General features: G+C 33.8%; 1 protein-coding gene and 1 pseudogene across 17 annotated transcripts in view; one reads left to right on the top strand and one right to left on the bottom strand.

Moving 5' to 3' along the window:
- The window catches only part of RBM26 (RNA binding motif protein 26), an 80,665-nt gene extending 73,147 nt beyond the window's left edge, over nucleotides 1-7,518 (top strand). For 6 of the 17 annotated variants that reach the window (XM_023528000.1, XM_023528003.1, XM_011355469.2 and 3 more), the window contains 4 exons: nucleotides 240-307; nucleotides 811-1,970; nucleotides 2,588-2,646; nucleotides 6,355-7,514. In XM_023528000.1, coding sequence (XP_023383768.1) covers nucleotides 240-307; nucleotides 811-916 — 174 coding nt within the window. In that variant the 3' untranslated portion in view covers nucleotides 917-1,970; nucleotides 2,588-2,646; nucleotides 6,355-7,514. Of the gene's footprint in view, nucleotides 1-239; nucleotides 308-810; nucleotides 1,971-2,587; nucleotides 2,647-6,354 lie in introns of all 17 variants that reach the window. The other 11 variants (XM_011355471.2, XM_011355475.2, XM_011355470.2 and 8 more) reach the window with 6 other exon arrangements.
- Nucleotides 7,519-11,803: 4,285 nt separating this feature from the next.
- Nucleotides 11,804-11,922, bottom strand: LOC111736698 (annotated as a pseudogene).
- Nucleotides 11,923-20,659: the final 8,737 nt, after the last annotated feature.

Below are 20,659 nucleotides of genomic sequence, written 5' to 3'. Positions count from 1 at the left end.
AACTAAGCAACTATTTTGTTTAATCATAAAATAAGCTGTAAAAAAAGTTGAGGAACTTAAGAAATGTAGATTAAGTAGGAAAACGAGATGATTCCATGTTTTATCTTTGTTAGATATCATAGTATCACTTCATTTTGTTTGAAGAACATTCGAGGCTGTTACACATATCCATAGTCAAATGCAAGAATAAATTGTGTGTTTTGAAACTCATATACATGATTTGTCATTTTATATTTTAGATTTTACCTTTGTCCTTCCATGAGTTTGAATTGAATGGGGAGAAAAGCAGGAGAGCTCCTGGTATTAGGTATTTTGAAAAGTTTGAAAAGCAGTCTGAGAAGCTTTTATGAAGGGAATGGAGAAAAGAAAGGAATGCTATAAAAGAAAATGTTTGTATACAGTAGAAAATCTTGATAGACTTTTATACAAGTCATTAGTTGATTTAGTGTCCAGCGGTGGGGTAAGTCAGAGAAGACTTACTGATGTTATTTAAAAAAAAAAAAAAAAAATTGATCAGTGTTTTGTAGCTATAGAAGATAATATCATTTGGTAAATAGAGACAGAAGAAACTGCATGTACAAAGGCTTACTTTGATATTACTTTAGTGCCTGTTTGATGCAAGCAATAGAATAGATACTATAGAGAAACCATTGAGTCGGTAAAGGTTGCTTTTCTTTGTTTCTTGAATGTTCTAGCTATAAAAATACCTTTTGTATTCAACTCTATTGAGCGAAATCAGTATTTAAAAGTGTCACCTTTTTTCTTTTCTTTTTTTTTTGGGTAAATTCCTAAATGCATTTTAACCTAAAGTTTCAGGAAGAGTCTATGGTGGATGACTCATTACTTCAAGATGATGATGAAGAAGAAGAGGACAATGAATCTCGTTCTTGGAGAAGATGATTTGACTGATCATTGATCTACATATGCTAGAACTCTACCTGTGTTTCATTAGTATTATCTAATGTACTTTTACATATTTGTAAAAACAATTTTTGGTAAATGTGATGAAGATGGATTTCACAAATAGACAAAAGAGAAGAAAACTACCTTCTGATCCTGTATTTTGAAAGATCGATGTTTGCATTTTATTTCAGTAAACAGTTGCTAAAGACATCACACTAGAAACATATGCAATGTTTTTATTACATACTTCTACTGAACATTATGAGATTCTTTGGGTTCTTTGTAATTTAATGAATAGGTCTGAAAACTTATGACCATTGTTATAACTTAGAGGATTTTGTTTTACTCCAAATAAGGAATGAATTTGCATTTAAAATCTTAATGAATGTTTTCAAAAATGAATAGATAACATAGTACTCTAACTAAAGTCTCCAAGTTATGTATTCATAATATTACATAGTAGTATGCTTAGGCTTACTATGTATTAGCCTTTTGTTGGACTTGTGTATGTATTTTACCATATGGGTTTTAATGATAATGGTGTATGACTGTTTTGCATATGACTCCTTATGCATTCGGATGTTTAAAATAAAGTGGAATGGTCTCTTAAAAAGAAAAGAAAAGAAAAGAAAAGCAGTGACAAAAAAAAAAAAAAAAACCAAGACATTGTTCTTTGATTTTAAAAAAAGAAAAAAGAAAAAAAAAGGAAAAAATCGAATAGACCATTCCAGATGGTGATCTACCCGTCCCCCCCAATTATCACAAAAGGAGCTATAATCACTAATTTATTCTTAATAATGGTTACTGGTACCTTGACAATAATGTACAATCCACTGTTTAAAATTTATACCACTTCAGTTTGGTTTGATCCTATAAATTTTCAACAGATGTCTTAAAATTTAAAAGCAGGCTGATTAGTTTGGAACCAGACTTCAAGTAGAGCTAACATTTGGTGAATAAGAAAACCATCACATTACATTTTGGATGTATGAAAGAAAACTTGACCATTTGAAGATATATGAATAAAGAAATGTACTATAGATACTACTTTAGGAAAACACTGTTTGGTAAGTGTTCCAGTCTGATATTTTAAGTGTGCATTTCCTATACTTGTATAAAAATCTTTGACATTTGCGACAATATTGTGATTTTTAAGTGGATTTCTCTGGCAAGTGAACACGATCATTTAAAGTTGATAGAGGAGTTTCCAGGAAATCAGTTCATTCTTTGTAGAATGAGGGGATGCGAGATCACATACTTATCTTTGCAAATTTATTTCAGTTACAAGTGTTTCTGCCCCTCCTGAGATTATAGAGATTATATAAAAGTCACATTTAAAAAAAAAATTGCTTTCTTTCCATACTAGAATCCTCACAATCACAACCTGTAATTATACCACCATAGTCTTCTGCCAGTGGAGTGACTAGTGGATTTTCCCCACACTTAGGGTTAAAGTTATATATGTTTTTGATGATAATACTATTATGTAGAAATGTTTTGGCTTGGAGTTGGTGTACATGTTTATATTTAAAATTTCAAAATCAGACGACTTTTGCCAAAATAGTGACTATACGCAAAAACTTCTTTATTGTACTTAGATCTATGATATATTTTTATGTAGTCTCTTATATGTTGACTGTGCTATTCTGATTCGTTAGGTAAGTTTGTTTTCTTTTCTTTTTAGTAGTCGTGAAAGGTGCCAAATTGGCAGAGGCTCACGTTTCTTCTCTTTACACCAAACAGGTATTATAAAGAAAGAAAATCTTTCAAAGGCCAGTTAAATCTCTGTGCTGATTTTTGGCTTTATAATTTGATTAGTAAATTTTAGGCTGATTTTTAAAAAATTACTGTAAAATGTCCTTATATAGTAACTGAAATTACCTACTGTTTATTTAAATTCGTAAATAGCTAATTACTTTCCCTAGACTTACATTCTCTAGTAACCTAAATTAAAATGTTTTAAGCCATTTTGCTGTGAATAAATCAGAAGACAAATATATTTGGATTTGGTCTCAGAAGTATGGGGATTAAATATTAGCACTTATTAGGCTCACAATTATATTTTTATTAGCATTAATATAATTTTAATTATAAATATTACTTAGATTTTCATTGCTATTGCATTTAAATTAATGCATTTATAAATTATAGTACCCTACATGTACTGTCATCTGTTCTCCTTTAAAACAAAATATCCCATTGAAATAATTGTTAGTTCCCATTTTAAAGATTAGGGAATTTAGGCTAATAGAGATGGAGCGACTTACCCAAAGTCACAGCTGGTAGTGGAAGGACTAGATTTGAATGCAGGCATTCTAGTTTCAGTGCCAACTTTCTTTTTTTTTTTTTTTAATGCTACATTGCTACCTCCTTTCTGTTGATTAAGCATGAGATTGTGTGTGCAGTAAATATGGTAGTTCTTGCACAAAATTAGTAAACTTCTTGGTCATTAGCCAGTCCATACCTTTACCCTCCCTTTTAAGACAGCACTTTGTTCATATCTCTGTTACAAGTACTTAATGTTATAATTTATCTGGTTTATATGTCTGTCTTCCCCACTAGATTACAAGCTCCTCTAGGAAGGGGACCATGTCTTATTCATCTTTTTATCTCTAGTGATTATCATAAAACCTGGCTCATAGTGGGCACTCAGATGTTTGTTGGATGAACTAACGAATGAATGTACGTTTAAATCTCCAATAATGGAGTGACAATTACCTCCCTTGTTAATTCTTATCAATTTTCAAAAATCTCTTTCGAGGGTGTTCTCAGTCATTGGGACCATTTTGCTAAACAATTGATAGAGTTAAGTATTACACCACTGGGATTACAAATACTGATGGAAGAATACACGTGTAGACTTAGTGGAATTCCCATAACAATTAGCCATTAATATTTTTGAGTGTTAAATGTAGTCAGTTTCAAGAATAAAATAGCCTTTTGGTTTCTCTCTGTGTGAATAGACATTCCAAGAGCCACTAATGTAGTTCATCTCACTAATTTTTTTTTTTTTTAATATATCCAAAGATGACCTAGTGTAGAGGACTGGACAAGTATTAGGAGATTTAGCTTTTGGTCCCAGCTCTGTTACTCACTCTTGTGGCCTTAAACAAGTCTTTTAACTTATCCAAGGCTGTTTTCTTGTCTGGAAAATGAAAGGGGCTGGACTATGTGATCTCTAAGGTCTTTCACATCTGTAGTTTTCCTGGTAGTGTATTAGTGTTTAATCTAAAACAGTTGAATATACCAGTTCTCCATACTTGTTGGTGTTATGGTTTTTATCATCTTACCAATGGAAACAACTTTGATTTGGTTATGATAATTCATATTATGTATCTTAGTACAGTTTTGTATATAGTGTTCCCAAATGCTTGCCCTTGCTGGCACAAGTTCCATTCAACTTATAAAGTATAGATTAACTTCTATATTTACTAGCATTTTTCCTTCCTACTTACAACTTTTCTTTTTACTTCTGAACTCAAAATTTAAAAACTCTTTCCTATTACAGTGTGCTACCTAAAACTTGAAACATTTTTAATTACAATTCTCATAAGTTGTTTGCTTTAGTACAGATCTGGGCTGAGTTGGGAGTGAAAAAAAAGATTGAGAAGAATGTAGGTAGCTATTTTTTACAGGAAAAAATTGAGGGAAAATATATATTATTGGTTAAAAGATTGATTAGGATTATCTCAAGGGATGGTTGAGTTGTCATTTTATATATTTTATTCAATATTTTATGTTTTTTACTTAAGCAGTGCTGTTTTAAATGTTATTGGATAATTGTAACATTTTAAAAGTTAATTTTAGTATTTAACCAATGCCCAAGCATTTATTGAAATCATGTTGTAGGAATAAGAGAGTATTGCATAGTGCTTGTTTTATTGTAATATGATCACATGTATCAACTAGTAGTTTACTATGAAGACAAGACTTCACTGTTTTAGCTGATTATCTGTAGAAAATATGACTGAGCTTAATTGAAAGAAATTTCCTGTTACTAGAATTGTTTTATTGGGACTGTATTTCCAATCTTACTTCGAACACTCATCATTGGCTCTAAAGGTTACTAAAAGAAAGCAAACAGTTGCTTGTTTGGTATGTTAACATATCAATGGCTACTTTAGAGTATTATACAAACTTTATCATCTATATTTTCTTTTTCCCCCTTATCCATAATGTGAACTAATCATAGGAAATTATTTTTAGTCCTTCTAGAATTTATATTAATATTTGTAAGTTTTTTTCTTCTTAATAAAAGTCTTTCAGCCTTTTAAAACAAAAATGCCCTGCATGATATTAACCAGATTAAATTAGTTCACTTTTTTGGTCTTTCTCTTAAGGTTTTCTTATTCTTTTAAAACTCTATAAATTAAAAGTGGAAATTTAATCTAGGATAAAGTTATGAGTGTATAATATTTATAAGGCAGAAAAAAGTTTCCCAGATCTCAGGAACTACCTAGTTCTTATTAACTTTTTGAACTGGCTGGTTGCTCTAAGGTATGTATACAGGCTTTTAGAGAAAAGAATTCTTTTTTCTCTCTAAATATTATATACCTATCAGACAACAGCAGATAACTTTCCAAAATAGCTACCTAAAAGTCCTAAGAAAGAAATCATGGTGAACGTGACTGCCATCCTCAGTAATTTCTAATGAAACATCGTTTAGTAGAAAAATTCCTAACTCGGTAAATAATTTTCTTGCAATTTATAAGTATTATGATACTCATCACTTAGTATAATTGAAAGCATTTTTTATTTTAGTAAATTGGTATTAATTTATTATACTTGCTTCTTCCTAATCCCTCCTTCCCTGTTACTTCATTTCATCCATCCACTCATCTATCTTCCCATCATCCCAAATTAGTCTTCCTTTGTATACCAAGTGCTGTCTCATTTTGATGTGTTCCTTTTTATTTATTTTTGTTGTTAATCATTGTGCGTAGTATAGAATTTTATGTCATATAATGTGACTAAAAAATGAAATGATTATCATATGGAGTATAAGGAAACTAGATATAACTTGCAGTTACTTTGAAATCTTTGGGAAAGTTAAGATAATTGTTTTTGCTTTCATTTTTATATATAATATCTTGGAATTTGTTCTTGATTTTTTTTAATTACTTTTGCCTACCCACACCTCTATAAAAATTTACTATCTGGTCAGTTACTACATTTCCTAACCAAAAATTCTAGGTCATAGCCATGTTGTAGAGCTATGATCTGTGCAGCTTAATGTTTTAAGGAAACATGATGCAAAGAGGTTTCATTAAAATCATTTTAAGCCAAAGACTTTTTTTTTTTTTAAATTGTGTACAACTTTGATTTTGATCTTTTCTCAGATAGATTTTTTATGTTGAGAAAAATTGGAGGTTAGTTTATGCTGTGATTCAATTTTTAGATTTATTTACTATTTTCAAAGTTTTTTTTTTTAATAGTCTTCTCTTTTTCCAGCAGAGAGAGATCATCATTGCCTGAATTTAGCTTTGCGACTACAACAGCAAGACCTGTTCCTGTCTGGAGACGACTGTTATAATATCATTCTGTCATTTTATGTTTGCTCTTTATCAGTTTGATTAGATGTTTACATGTACCATAATTTGCATTTTATCTTTACAGTTCTCTAAGGGCACATCTGCGTCCAGAAGTATATCTGAGTGTGTGCTTTGACCTTAAATCTTTTCTCCACTTTATAACCATTTACCTTTTAAACACCACACAAAATAAAAAGACCTCTTGATTTCTAATGAGATAACTTCAGTCTCAGCCAAGTTGAGAATCGTTTCTAGGAAATCTATAAAGCTATGATGCTGTGTTAATTAGCATGAACAATTTAAAATGAAGAAAATGATTAAAAAGTTAAATATGGGTTTGGTTTTAATTTTTTTAGGTTTTAGTATACATTTCAGGGGTTAGGATAATCACTTAAAATAATTTTGCACAGATGGTAAAATACTTTTTTACACACTGTAATAACTTACCTATTCTAAATATACTTACTGAAGAGTTTGCCAAGACCACTCACCTGAAGAATATTTTTTAAATTAGCTCTTCAAAAGCAACAAGGAGGATAATTTTCTTTTCAAGTAATGCAGGATGGCCTGTGGATTATAAATATTGAGAAATATCTATTAGATGTCTAATTTACACAGTTTTTTTACATTTTTCTCGCTTGCAATCAAGACATCAAAGATAAAAGCAAGGGGTTATGTGTCTAACATTGTTAAAGACTGCTGTAGCTTTCCTGTCTTAAAAGGTATCTGCCCATATTATGTGTAAGCAGTATGGCTTAGAATTATTTATAGAGTATGATTGAATTTTATTCTAAGTATTTATCCATAATACCCTTTTTATAATGGGCACCATAAAAAAGTTTTCAGAAAATTAATTTTTTAGTATTCTTTCATAGATTCTCATGAGGCGTTTGAGAATTTGGAAGTTATACTCGATAGCAACTCTTTATTAGAAAAGTCCAAATTATATTTAATTTTATTTACCCTTGTCCATGCTCATATTTTCACTTTTTTTGTGTAAAAATGACTGTTCTGCACACTTTTTTCTTGAGTATGCACTGCATTTGTCTTCATGAAAAATAAAAAAGAATGAACACATCAGTCATAATGTAAATTATCTTTTGATCCTTATTAGTTAGAGACAGCATGGTTAATGTTAGGCTTGGTTTAAAGGAAAATTACATATTTTGGAAGATCCTCTAACATGATTATGACCTAGTAGCCTCCAAGGCATTTTTTAAATTAGACTTTAGTTTATATTTGCAAACTAGCATATAGCTGCAGGGAGTTTGTAAGTATTTTCCCATATTCAGCATTTTTTCAAGGAAAGAGTCTTGGCCCGTGTAATAGTGGTTTACCTCCGAGGTCAGTTAGAAACCCAAAGAACGTTTCTGAAGAGACCGTATTTGCTGTTAACAGTTTTAATTAGTTAATGAATGTGGACCACATACCACCACTCTCAATTTTATCTTGTCATCTTTTTTTCCCTTGCCTTTAAATAAAAAATAAAGCAAAACAAAATTGAACATACCATTTGGAATCAGAGTCGAGATGATTGGATTCTCATTAAGATCATTGCACTTTTTGAAAACTGCTGAGATCCAGTAGGTCAGTTACATAGTTAAATTCCCGTTTGTTGATTGATTAAAGGATTTTTCATTTTATTTTTCTGAATAGGATTCTCATAGAGCTGTGTGTAGATAACTGTACAGAATCACTTTTGTGTAATCGAATGAAGCAATTTACCTCTGCATGATTGCATTATGGAAGCATTTTATATATCTTTATATTTTTCAATATACTTGGATTTTACACTATTAGCTGCTCTAGTCATGCTATATTTGTTTTTTTAATAGAGTTTATAAATATTTATGCTCAAAATACAGATCAACTGAATATTTTTGGTCTTGTTTACAGGAGAAATAATACTTTAAAGTGATGCAGCCCCCAAGTGTCTTAGGAAAAAGTCATCGGTGCTACAAAACCTTTCAATATCATTTTTGAACCTATTTAGATCTAGACTTTGCTAGGCTTTAATCTGTGATTGCTTGTGATTTATTCTAATCTATCAGCATAATCATAAAAGTGGTCTGCGATGAGTCAGGTAAAGAGCCCAGCCCATTAGAAATACCCCATAATTTAAAGATGCAGAATGACAGTGTACTGATTTTTGCCCAGTTTCCCGAAAAGAAAATAGTTTCTTCAGTTTGTCATTAGCTCTTTTGATAAGAGAAATGGTGTTAATCTGGCTAGAACTAAAAAAGGATACATCCAGCATGGCTCAGTTTTCCCATATTTCAAATGGAAAACTTTTCTAGTCCTAAAATATGATGTAATCCTGCTCTGCTTTAAATTCCCATCTGTCTTTTACTCAACAGGAGGCAGGGTAATTCTTAAATATTTATAGAACATTTGATGAGTTGGAAAGAGATGTATTATTTACGTTGTACAAGTTTTGTCTTAATGTGTAGATTGTTCTCTACAAAACCATTCCAGCACCTTAGTGAATGTTCTTAAGATACAATTTTTAAGTATCAGCAAAGCATTCATAGATGTTTACTTTTGATTCTCAGAATCCTGACCCTGTTTTGGGTGTGATATTACTTCCGAACATGTTGTCTGGCACAAGATTTCCTTTAATAAGTGGTTTAGTTAAACTCAATTTCTGTGGATTGTTGAACCTAGAAACACCAAAGGAGTCTTTTCTTGTCTGGAGACTGGATTGTTCCAGTTTTTAATTCCTGTGCCCATAAGTATCTCATTTCACGAATGTGTGTGTTGGCATGGGGGGAAAATTCCCTGCTCTTTGAGTGGAGCGAAAGTAATTGGTTAAGCTGTAGCAGCTTTTTTTTCTTTTATTTTTAAAAGTAATAAAACTTGAACTGAAAAAGGTAAAACTTGAATTAGAAAACTACTCTTGTATGCTTAGAATGTTTATAGTATTACATGTGTATGTGGGGTTGTCAACATTTTTATTATTTATAGTTGAATTATGTTTTGTTAAATATCCATAATGTTTATTATTTTTATATTTTGAGAAAAATTTAAATAAAATAGTCTTACTTAAAAGCAGTTGTTAACTTTTTAAAATTGTTCTGAATCTTGCATCAATTACATTAATATAGAATAGAAAGAAAAATTTGTAGCCCTCAGTCATTGCACAATTGAGAATTCTGAAAATGTTCAGAGAAATGGCTTCATAGTGCCCCTTTCCCTCTTTATCCTCCATTCTCACTTTAAATTGTTCTAAATCACCTTTGGTACCAGTGAGTTATTGGCCTAATGACTCTTTTCCTCACATATATACAAATCCAGCATACCTTCTTTCTCCCTAATTCTTGCCTCTTTACTTCCAGAAATTTTCTTTTTATTCCATTGGGGACCGAAAAGTTTCTCCTTATCATGAGTGATAAGTATAAAAATGTTGTGATGGTAAAGAAGGACTGCCATAGATTGTAAAGTAAAATTAGACATGAAGTACTTATACTGTCAACCTCTAAAGCTATTGAAAGTTGTTAGAACTTCCCTCCATAATTTTCACACTTATTCAAATATATCTTTTCTAATTTAACCTGCTTTTCCAGTAATCAGCATATTCATTTCATATTTAATTTTATCAATTAATAAATTTGTTCATTTTGTTTTTCATTGCAGATATACCTTCTGTCATCTATAACGTGGGTTAAATAAGCTTGGTGATAATCTCTCTTCCATAGTGACAACTGCTATGAGAAAATACATTATCTCAAAAGTGCCTATGTCTTGATAAAAATCTGGTTAAAGAGGTCTAGTTGTAAAATAGAGGACTCTGGCTTGAAATACTATAGAGGACTTTGGTTAATGACACACTTGGTAAAATTATTTTTAAAAATTCTATATTTTACATATATATTGCCAGCTCCTATGGACTATTTGCAGATTGAGCATTTTGTCAGCTTTCACTTAACCTGAGAAGTATTTCTGTATAAAGTATGAAAATTCGGTCTTTTAAATACTTATAAAAAATCACATATATTATTATAGAAAAGCTAGAAATTCCAAATAAAATGACAAAAGATGAAGGCCTATCTATAAATGATCACTAGATATTTTAAAATAGAGTTATATACTATTCTGTGGTCTTTTTCCATTTGTAATATAACTGGTTTATACCATTTTCAAAGCCCCTTCATTTGTAGATGAATCATAATGTATTGAATCAATCCTCATTTGGGGCACTGAGGGCCTTTCTACTTTAAAAAAATTTTAATATAAATGGTGTATCCTTGAACACATTATTTCCTCAAGATACATTCTCAACTGCTGGGTCAAAGTACACTTGTTTTTAAAATCAGTGATAATATTTTGAATTGGATCGTTTACAAAGCAGATATGTATAAACACCTAGATACTTTCATTTCATTTTGGAGAACAGCATAAGTTTAGTTTTTTTGCACATGTATTAGAAGTTACTGGATTTATTATAACAAGAACCAAATTATGCCTCATAATAATTCTGATGCAATAATGACAGTATTAATATTTTCCACTATATATAGTTGCTAGGATGTTAACCTAGCAACTATATATATAGTGGACTTTTTCCTTGGAACTACACATTTTTATAATTATGGCATTTTATAAATTTTCAAAAACTTTTGTAGTCTCATAAGTAGTCTGTATTGAAAGGTAGGGTAGATATTCTTTACTTTTATAAAATGGCAGAATCAGGACTGGAATTTCCATTTCTTAATACCATACCCACAGTAAGAATATACAAAGAGATATCAAAAAATTGATAGCAACAGCAACAAACCTTCCATATTTTTTTATCTTAACCCTCCAAACTGCTTTTCTCCAGGAAAATGTAATTTATTTTCTCCATGAAATTCATGAACATTTTTTAGAAACACATAAAGTATAAAATAGACTGAAAGAAGAAAATAGAAATGGAAAGATAAGAGAGTCCACATATTTTCCTACTATATCATAAACAGAAAAGTTCATTTTGAAAAAGATAATTCATTTTACTGGGAAGAATAAAATTTCTTGTAAATATTTTCCTGAGCTATCCATGTAACAATCATGTTTTATCTAATATTTGTCTAATACACAATATTGTATTACATTCCAAAATTCAAGGGTTTTCTATGTTATGGCACAATTTTCTTTGTCTCACTTTTTATCAATATGAGATGTATTACTGAATAATGCGAGGTACATTTTGTATTCAGTGCTATGAGAATCCTGATTATCTAAAATAAAGTATAGAGTGAAGATTTTGGATTTAGGACATGGAGTGAATGAAAAGACTAACTTCACACTTCTGGTTTCAAGGATGATAAGAGTACAGGTTAAAAAAAGCATTAAAAGTCTTTCACATTTTTTTAATTGTTTATTTTTATTTTTTACGCCTACAGCACTTGGTCTTCCTAGGTGGTTTCCCATCCAAGTACTAACCAGGTCCGAATCTGCTTAGCTTCCGAGATCGGATGGGATCGGGCTTGTTCAGGGTGGCATGGCCATAGACGTCTTTCACATTCTTGAAACATTTTAACTATTAAAATGTTATCCCAATGATCCCATTTAAATCAAAATTTTTGGTGACATAACCAACCTATTTTTTTTTTTAAAGGGGTATCTATGACTTAAGAGTTCTTGGATATCCAGTATTTTTATTAGAAATCAGTGTTAGGAAATATGTGAAAGTTACAGATATTTGCAGTTTGAGAATTAGAAATGGATAGCTGTCAAATTTGTGCTAAATTTAATGCAGTATATATTGCTTAGTTTTTTGAGATAACTAAGTCTAGTTGGTAATATATGCCAGTCTTACATTTTATTTTCTTATCCATCAATATTTAAAGAAAAATGATAAAAAGGAAGATCTCTGGCACTTAGCAATTGTCATGTCTGAAAGAGGTAAGAATTTAAGTAAAAACCAAACTAACTTGACAAAACTATTTGTCGAGTACTGATCTAATTATTGGTCATGATAGCCGTCACACGTCATATTTGTAATACTACATGAATGAAATTTACATATATTAAAATATAATCCTAACCAGCCATTCTTTGTTTACGGAGTAAGAGTTTTTTAGTTTTGTTAAGATCTCTCCAGTGAAAAAGAATCCACAAATTGGAAGTGCTAACAAAAGAACAGAGCCATCTAAGATGCCAAAGATGGGAAGAGGAAGATGGATTAGAAAAATAGTCCTGCATTTGTGAAAGCTTTGATTGAAAGCAGCCTTGAAGCAAGTACATTTTGGGTTTTTTTCCCCTCTGCTGACAAGCTTTATTGAGCATCAAAAGACATGAAAATTTCATAGGAAAGCATGCATCTAAGAGAACATTTGCTAGGGTGCCTCTTGTGTTTCTTGTGGGAAGCACTCGGCAAGGGTGGTGATAGCAACCTGAGTGAGTTCCAAAGGACCCCTCTTATCTGCCACAGAGCACCTCAGCCACATGGAGAAAAAGTGACATACTTGGTGTAATTCTAACAAACCATGTACAATGTACATTGAAAACTACAAAATACTAATAATGGAAATCCAGACCTAAATAGAGAAACATAAGTTTATGGGCTGGAAAACCTAATAATGTGTCAGTTCTTCCCAAATTGATATACAGATTTAATCTAATGCCGAATTTACAGCAAGATTTTTTTGTAGATAGAAAATCAGTGTAAAATTTATATGGAAAGGCAAAAGAAAAATTTTTAAAAAGACTAAAGTGAGAAAGATCAATTTACTGAATTCCAAGATGTTATAGCAGCAGTAATTAAAAACAATGGAGGATTCTTCATGGTAGGGAAAGACATAGATCGATGGAACAGAATAAAGATCTCAGACCCACACAAACATGCACAACTGATTTTTGACAAAGTACAAAAGCAATTGAGTGGAGGAAATAATGGCCTTTTCAACAAATGATCCCAGAACAATTGGACATCATTAAAAAAACAACTCTGACCTAAGTCTCACACCTTAACAACAACTCAAAATGGATCATGGACTTAAATGTAGGATTGTCAAACTTTTAGAGGAAAAAAAAAATCTGGCATCTAGGTCTAGGCAAAAAATTCTTAGGCTTGACACAACATGATTCATAGAAGCATAATTTGGACTTCAAAATTTATAACTTGCTCTGTGAAAATCATGATTAAAAGATAAGCTACAAAGTGGGAGAAATATTTGCAAAGCACATCTATTATGTGTCAGCACTGGGATATATACATAAATGAAAACAAAAAAGCAATCCAATTAGAATGAGCAAAAGACATTACCAAAGGTAATGTTTAGGTGGCGATCACGTGAAAGGTATTTAACATCCTTTGCTGCTAGGTAAATGGAAATTAAAACCACAGTGAGAGATCACTACATGCTTATCAGACTGGCCAAAGAAAAAATAGTGACACCACCAAAAACTAGCAAGGATTCAGAGAACCGATCACTCACCTATTGCTGGTAGGAATGTTAAATTGTGTAGCCATTTTGGAAAACTTTCTTAAATAGCTAAACATGGCAATTATGTGAATGAGAAATTACACTCCTGGGCATTTATTTTCACACAAATACTTGTACACATGTTCAAAGAAGCGTTGTAAGGGTAAAACCTAGAAATGACATGTCTTTCAATGGGTGAATGGTTAAACTTGATACATGCCACCCCTTGTATCTCTTTATAATCATCTACAGAGATTATAAAGAGGTGGAAAAGCTAATCCTAAAAGGTTGCAGTGTGATTTCATTTATATAAAGTTCTTAAAATGACAAAATTATAAAGATGAGGAACAGATTAGTAGTTGCCAAGAGTTACGGAGGTGGAGGGCTGGGGGGATAGTGAGTGTGACTGTTGAAGGGCAATGTGAGGAATCCTTATGGTGATGGAGATGTATATCTTGACTATCGATATCAGTAAGCTGGTTGTGATATCGTACAATCTTGCAAAGTATTGCCATTGGGGGTAATTTGGTAAAGAGTACATGGAATCATTATTTCTTACAACTATGTGTGAATTTATCTCAAAAGGTTTAATTGGGGGGGAGGGGCCAGAAATAAATGAAGGCAGAGTAACATCTACCTAGCTCTATCCTGGGTACAGTCTAGGGAAATGTCTCGGAAGGATGTGTGCTCACCATCAAGTATGAGGTCTTGAGAGCAAGCATTTGAGCTATCTAAAAGAAGTAAATTGAGTTCGCATGCTTGAGAATTTCTAGAAATACTGCAGACTTATTTCTCCCACTGGTTACTCTACAACCAGCGCCAATAAATGAAGTAATCCTACATACGTAGTGACTTTTATTCTTCCTATCAGCGTTGCTGCCTGAACGGGACTTCAGAAAGAAATGACAGTTCACCTACCTATGAAAATGTGGATGAGGATTAAACAATTGATGCTTACCTTGTCCTCCCTGCCCTTTACTATATAATTCAATTGAAATCATCCAAAAGGGGAAAGTAGGATAGAACAAAAGCAAAATTATAAATTAAATGTTCTGAAGGAAAGGGACCATTTTATAGAAGTCCAAAGCAAATGAACCTGACCTATGATGTCAGGAAAGACTTTCCATAAAAAATGATCTTTCAATTGAGATCTGAAAGCTGAACAGGAGTTTACTATGGAGGAGTGTTTTCTTGAGAGAATGAAAAGTTTTGTGCAAAAGTATAGAGGGACCAAATATGATGCGTTTGAACAGTGGAAAGAAGCCCAGTGTGGCTGCACTATGGAGATACACAATTTTAGAATTATTTAGTGCGAGAATTTTAATATGAGTGAGGTTCCTAAAGATCAAGTATAGAATGAGGAAATATACGCATAATCCAGGCAATGTAGGCAGATTCTACAAAGGACAATTAGAAGGGGCAGCCAAAGAGAAAACCAGGAATGTAGTTATAAAAAAAAAAATGTTTTAGGGAGAAGGGAGTGATAAATGGTATCAACTGTTACAAGGTAAAGTAAGATAAATCTGAAAAATGTCCACTGGATTTTGGAATGAAGAAGTCATTGATGACCCTGGAATGTGTTTTTGTTTTGCTCGTTTGTATTTTAATGCTGGATGTGGGAGCCAAAAAGATAGGCTAAGGAGTAATGAAGATAAGGATTTGGAAACAGTATAGGCAGGTTTTTTGAGAAGATTTTTAAGGGTAGAAGAGAGACATTAGTAGTTTTCAAGGCAGGTGGGATAAAGGGAGCCCGGTGACTTAATCATGTATAAATCTCTACAGAAAGGAGTTCTAATAAGAGTGGATATTTGATGATAATTTAAATTTCCCCAAAAAGAGATGAGATGAGAAAAGATCCAAAGCACAATTAGACTGCCCTTAGATAGCAGATAAGGAGAAGAAGAAAAGTTTATTATGTTTTAGATTTGGTAGTGGAATTAAAGAGTTTTTTTTCTTTCTTTCTTTTTTTTTTTTTAAGCTTTATGGGCAATTTATTATTATTTTTTATTCTATTTATTTTATTTTTACGCCTACAGCACCTAGTATTTCTAGATGGTCTCCCATCCAAGTACTAACCAGGCCCGACCCAACATGTTTACAGGGGGGCATGGCCGTATACTGGAATTAAGGAGTTTTCATTAAATGCCTTCAGTTTTGCTTTGTTGCAACTAGTAGGAAAATCATTTGCTGCATAGCCCGCACCTGTATAACTGCCCTACCATCTTTCCCAGTTATACCTGAGAATCCTCTAAATATCTAGTCTTAACTAATACCCCCGCATGCTTCCATACCAGACTCATCTGGAACCTTCACCATGGCCTCTACTGCCAGTCGTGGTGGCATCTGTTAAAATACTGCTTTCCTGGGTACACCCAGCCCCGGTGCCCCTCTCTCCTACCCACACCACACCTTCAGGGCACCAAAGCTGCGTTGTGGTCTGAAGAAGTCAATAACCTTTCTCCGACTCTGTCAGTCTTTTTTCCTGGGATGCAATGCAGAGTATATGCTCAGAGCCTGTCTTTTTTGAACACAGTCACAGCTCCTTTTTCCTGCCCTAAACCCCCTCAAGCCAGTGGGTAAATTTTGTTCTGCTCTAATCACACTCTTTTTTGATATCTTATTTAGAGAAAAAAAAAAGTTCCCATAAATATCAATTAATGAAAATAAGTACTCAGAGGAGTGGCAAGGAGCATGACATGATTAGAAAGTAGAGTTTTAAGAAAAATAGAAGAAGCTACATAGATGGAGTCTGGAGAGCAACAAGGTTCAGAGCATGGTAAGAATTTTGATCTTCTTCTTGAGGTGTTGGGGAGCCACTGAAAGATTTGAAAGCTTGGAAGAAAGAAGTGGATGAAATGGAAGGATGACAGGAATAAGAGTAGACGAGTGTGAAATGATCATATTTGCCAATATTTGAAAAATCACTTTTGCAATGGTGAGAAGGATGAATTGGAGGCAGGAAAGATATTGCCATAATAAGGTCAAAGAAACCCCAGGGCCAAGCAACTAAGTTGCTGGTCATGTCAAACTCTGAGATGGGACATACGGGATTGGGAGCAGGTTTGTAGGACAAAAGAAGAAGTTGAATTTATTTGACATGTTGAGCTTCAGGGCCTTGTGGGATATCAAAATGGAAATATCTTTTAGGCAGATGTCTGCTATCTGAAGCACAGGAAGGAAGTCTGAGATGCAGGTTCAGGTCTGGGAACCTGAACCTATATCTGTGAGTGAGATTCCTCAGTGAGGACATAATACGTAGAGAGGGAGGAAGACTAAGGATGGCGAACCCCAATATTTGTGAGGGCTGGAGGAGGAGGTACCCATGAAGTAAATGGAAAAAAGTCACTAGAAGAAAAGACCTAATTGAAGTGGTGGCACAAAAGCCAGTGAAGGAGACAACTTCACAGATGGGGGCTTGAGCAAGTAAGTAAGGTCAAGATGGAAAGGACTGTGGGTCTGGAAATTTATAAGTCCTTATGTAGTTTCGTGGAAGGAAAATCCAGACTAAAGTGAGATGAAGAGTAACTGTGATGTCAGGTGGAGACTGTACATAGGAAACAAAGTGGAAGGCAAAATTTAGTGGAGTAGTTTGAAGACTTTGCTGGGTAAAGGAAAGGTGGTGGTGGTTTCTTTTTAGAATGGTAGACACACGAGCAGATTTTATACACTGATGGAAAAGAGTCAATGGGAAGGAGGAGAGTGAAAACATACGGGAATTTGCTTATAATCGATAGATGTTTCAGGTTTCCCCATGAAAGGCGATGGCAGAGAAGGAGTTGTGAGAACGGTGATGAGAGTTTGCTAGAATGTGGGTCAAGACCTGATCATTTGAGGACTGATAATGGCAGATGGAAATGCATGTAACTAAGAGAATTCTCTATTTTAAATCAGTTTTGATAGAAAGTTCTTTTGCTCAGAACTGGGGCAGATGTCAGATGCTAGGGTATGCTGATTGCCTTTTGCAACCAATCCCCCAAAATCTTAACACAAGCAAAATGTAGTAATTGTGCTTCGCAAACTTTAAGTGCCTTTCTCATAACAAACACCTAAAATATTTGTAAAATAAATGGATTAGGCTTCCCTGGCTTGGGAGGGGAGAAGGGAGAAGGGAAATTATGAATAATAAAGATGTAAGGAGAAGTAGTGAGGAGAGGGAGAATCCCAGGAAAGAAAGATGGAATCATAACAAAGCCCAGCACCAGAATAAAAACGCCCAGTGTAAAGAAAAAAATACGTCTGTCCATGCTATGAATAAAAAAGAGAGAGAGAACTATTTGTTTCTGTCAAGGACTTTTCTTGATGCCCCGGGTAATGAAAACTTTCCCAGGGCAAAAGTTGTTACACTTTTTTGGTTCCTGCAACTACTTCCTAGCAACAAATAGCATGAGGTGGGTAAAGCAAAGAAAGCACCAGAGTTTAGTAACTGTGACCTCAAACAAATGATGTACAGTATAAATCTCAGTCTCCTCATACGTGAAATGGAGCTAAAAATAGCACCTTTGTCACTGAACTATTGAGAAAATCAAATGGAATTGTGTAGATTAAGGATTTATTTAGGACTTAGTAATGACTCAATGATTTAGTAATTATTTTAAATAAAACTCAGGGAATGGAAAACACTGCCTATGAGCTCCATGTCTTGGGGATAAGGAAAGGCCCAGATACTTATAATGAAAACGGATGTAAGCCAGTTCCACCATCCACTCCTAGTTCGGGAAGGCGAATTGGATTTATCTGAAGATCTGGTTTGGTTTAGATCTAGGGAATCCTGTGGAAAGTCTGCCTGTCTCTTTCTGTGGAGTAGCAACAGTTGAGCTCTTTGTGTTGTAAAGAATTCAGACTGCTTGAAGCACCTTTTATGAGCTCAGCGTCTTGAGAAAACACTGGCTTGAATGGGTATATATGGCTGGGAATTCCAAATTTATTCCAGGTCAAAAGCATTGACTTTCTTTCCCATCTCAGCCTTCTCTGAGTTTCTGCTCCACTCTGCCCTCCCAATCAGCTAGAAAGTCTTCTCTGTATTCTCCAGTATAATTTTTTGGGGGGAGATTTTCTAAGTGGCTAAATGTATACTGTCGTCTTATATTAATCACATATTGCCAAACCAAAACAAACAAACAAAAACAAATGTGTAAGAAAATATCCCCAAACCCAATGGCTTACAATTAGCTTTTATTCTCCCATGTATCTGTACACTGACACTGGTTCAGCTGATCTAGAACTGGGGTCAACCAGGAAGTTTTGCTCCAGGTTGATTTTAACTCAGTTCCAAATGTTCATTCTGGGGCCCAGGCTGAAGGAGCCACAACTTCATGGGCATCCCCTTCTCATGGCAGATAATCGAACAAGTCATGCTGGCACACTGTCATGTTCACCTATATTTCATCAGCTCAAACAAGTGACACAGTCAAAGCTTCCAATATGGCAGTGAATATACTCTGCTTACTCTAATGAAGCAATGTCACGTGGGAAAGGGCATGAGTGCAGAATTCTAAAGCAGAAAATTGTGAAGAATTGTAAACAATGACTCAAACTTTGTGCCAAACAACTATAATCGATGTGTGCAACAGGTGCCCGCTCTCATCTAATCCCTGGTACTTACACAAAAGGCTGCTGAGTAAAGCAGCCCATGGTGAAAACAGATCAAAGGGCACACTCACCATGACTGACACTTCTAGTGTGAACACTGGGAAAGGTGTAACAAGCACAAGGGAATAGAGAATAGAAGGGAATAGTCATTATTCATAAAATTTTACCATGAATTTGTTTCAAAAGTTAAAGGTTGTCAAGTTTGTTTGGAGGTACACTTGTTGAAAACTTGTTGAAACAGGCGAGTTATGATTCAAAAGAAGTGAAATTATGAACCTCTAAATAGTTGAATCAATACAAATAACTGTTAGTCTTAGCTTTAGACCATGCCAATGCACGAATTTTAATACCATTTACGAAAATAACACGTCTCCTAACACCATGATCCAAAATCAGTTACCACAGTATATTGACTGTGATTAATTATATCAAGTGCAAACTTCACCACTAGCTCTTAAGTCCACAAAGCATGTGTAAATAAGGCATGTTCATCACGATCAGTGAGCAATCACGTTGCTTCTCTCAATCTGTCAGCGATTGGTCACTGTTCATCTTCATTCAGTTCATACACACAGAGCAAAGCATGTAGTTGTATTGCCTTCTTGTCTCCCAGGGATAAACTCATGTAACATTTTATGAAAATGGATAATGAAGTGTAGTTACAACAGTTTAAAAGCGATGAAGGTAGTCGTTGCTCTCCCAAGAACAAAGAATAGAAGAGTACATATAGCTGTCATGGAAGTGGGACCAATTCACAGCGGCTGCTTCGACTTCTGAGGATATCACACAGCTGATTCTGAAAGCAATAAAAGATGTGGAAGGATGCTCACAAGAGCTGGAAGTGGGAGCATCTTTTCTCCCTTTCTTTCCCCTTGTAGCCTTCCAACAGTGCCTTGCATTGGGAGTTAGTCTGGGAAATGTAGTTCACAGATACCCAGTGTTACAGAGCCAAATACAGAAGGGATGGATCAGGTCTAAGAGGCAGTAGGTTAATAACCGCAGTAGCTGCCATCACAATTTCTCCCAGGGATTGTTGGAAAAACAGAATAGCTAATGCCTTGCTTTGATACCCCATGTCTCCAAAGAGGCATGGCCACAGGGCCACTGTCATAAATCTGCTACACTTGTAGGTCATGCATTGAAATAAATGGACACCTGTTGTCCAAATATCAACCAGAGGTGAGTTACAACTACTTTTTCTTGGTCCACAAAAATCAGACATTTTTTTTCCCC

This window comes from Pteropus vampyrus, unplaced genomic scaffold (assembly GCF_000151845.1).
Source record: "Pteropus vampyrus isolate Shadow unplaced genomic scaffold, Pvam_2.0 Scaffold21, whole genome shotgun sequence".
NCBI classification, from domain to species: domain Eukaryota; kingdom Metazoa; phylum Chordata; class Mammalia; order Chiroptera; family Pteropodidae; genus Pteropus; species Pteropus vampyrus.
This window is presented reverse-complemented; position numbering and strand designations above follow the sequence as displayed.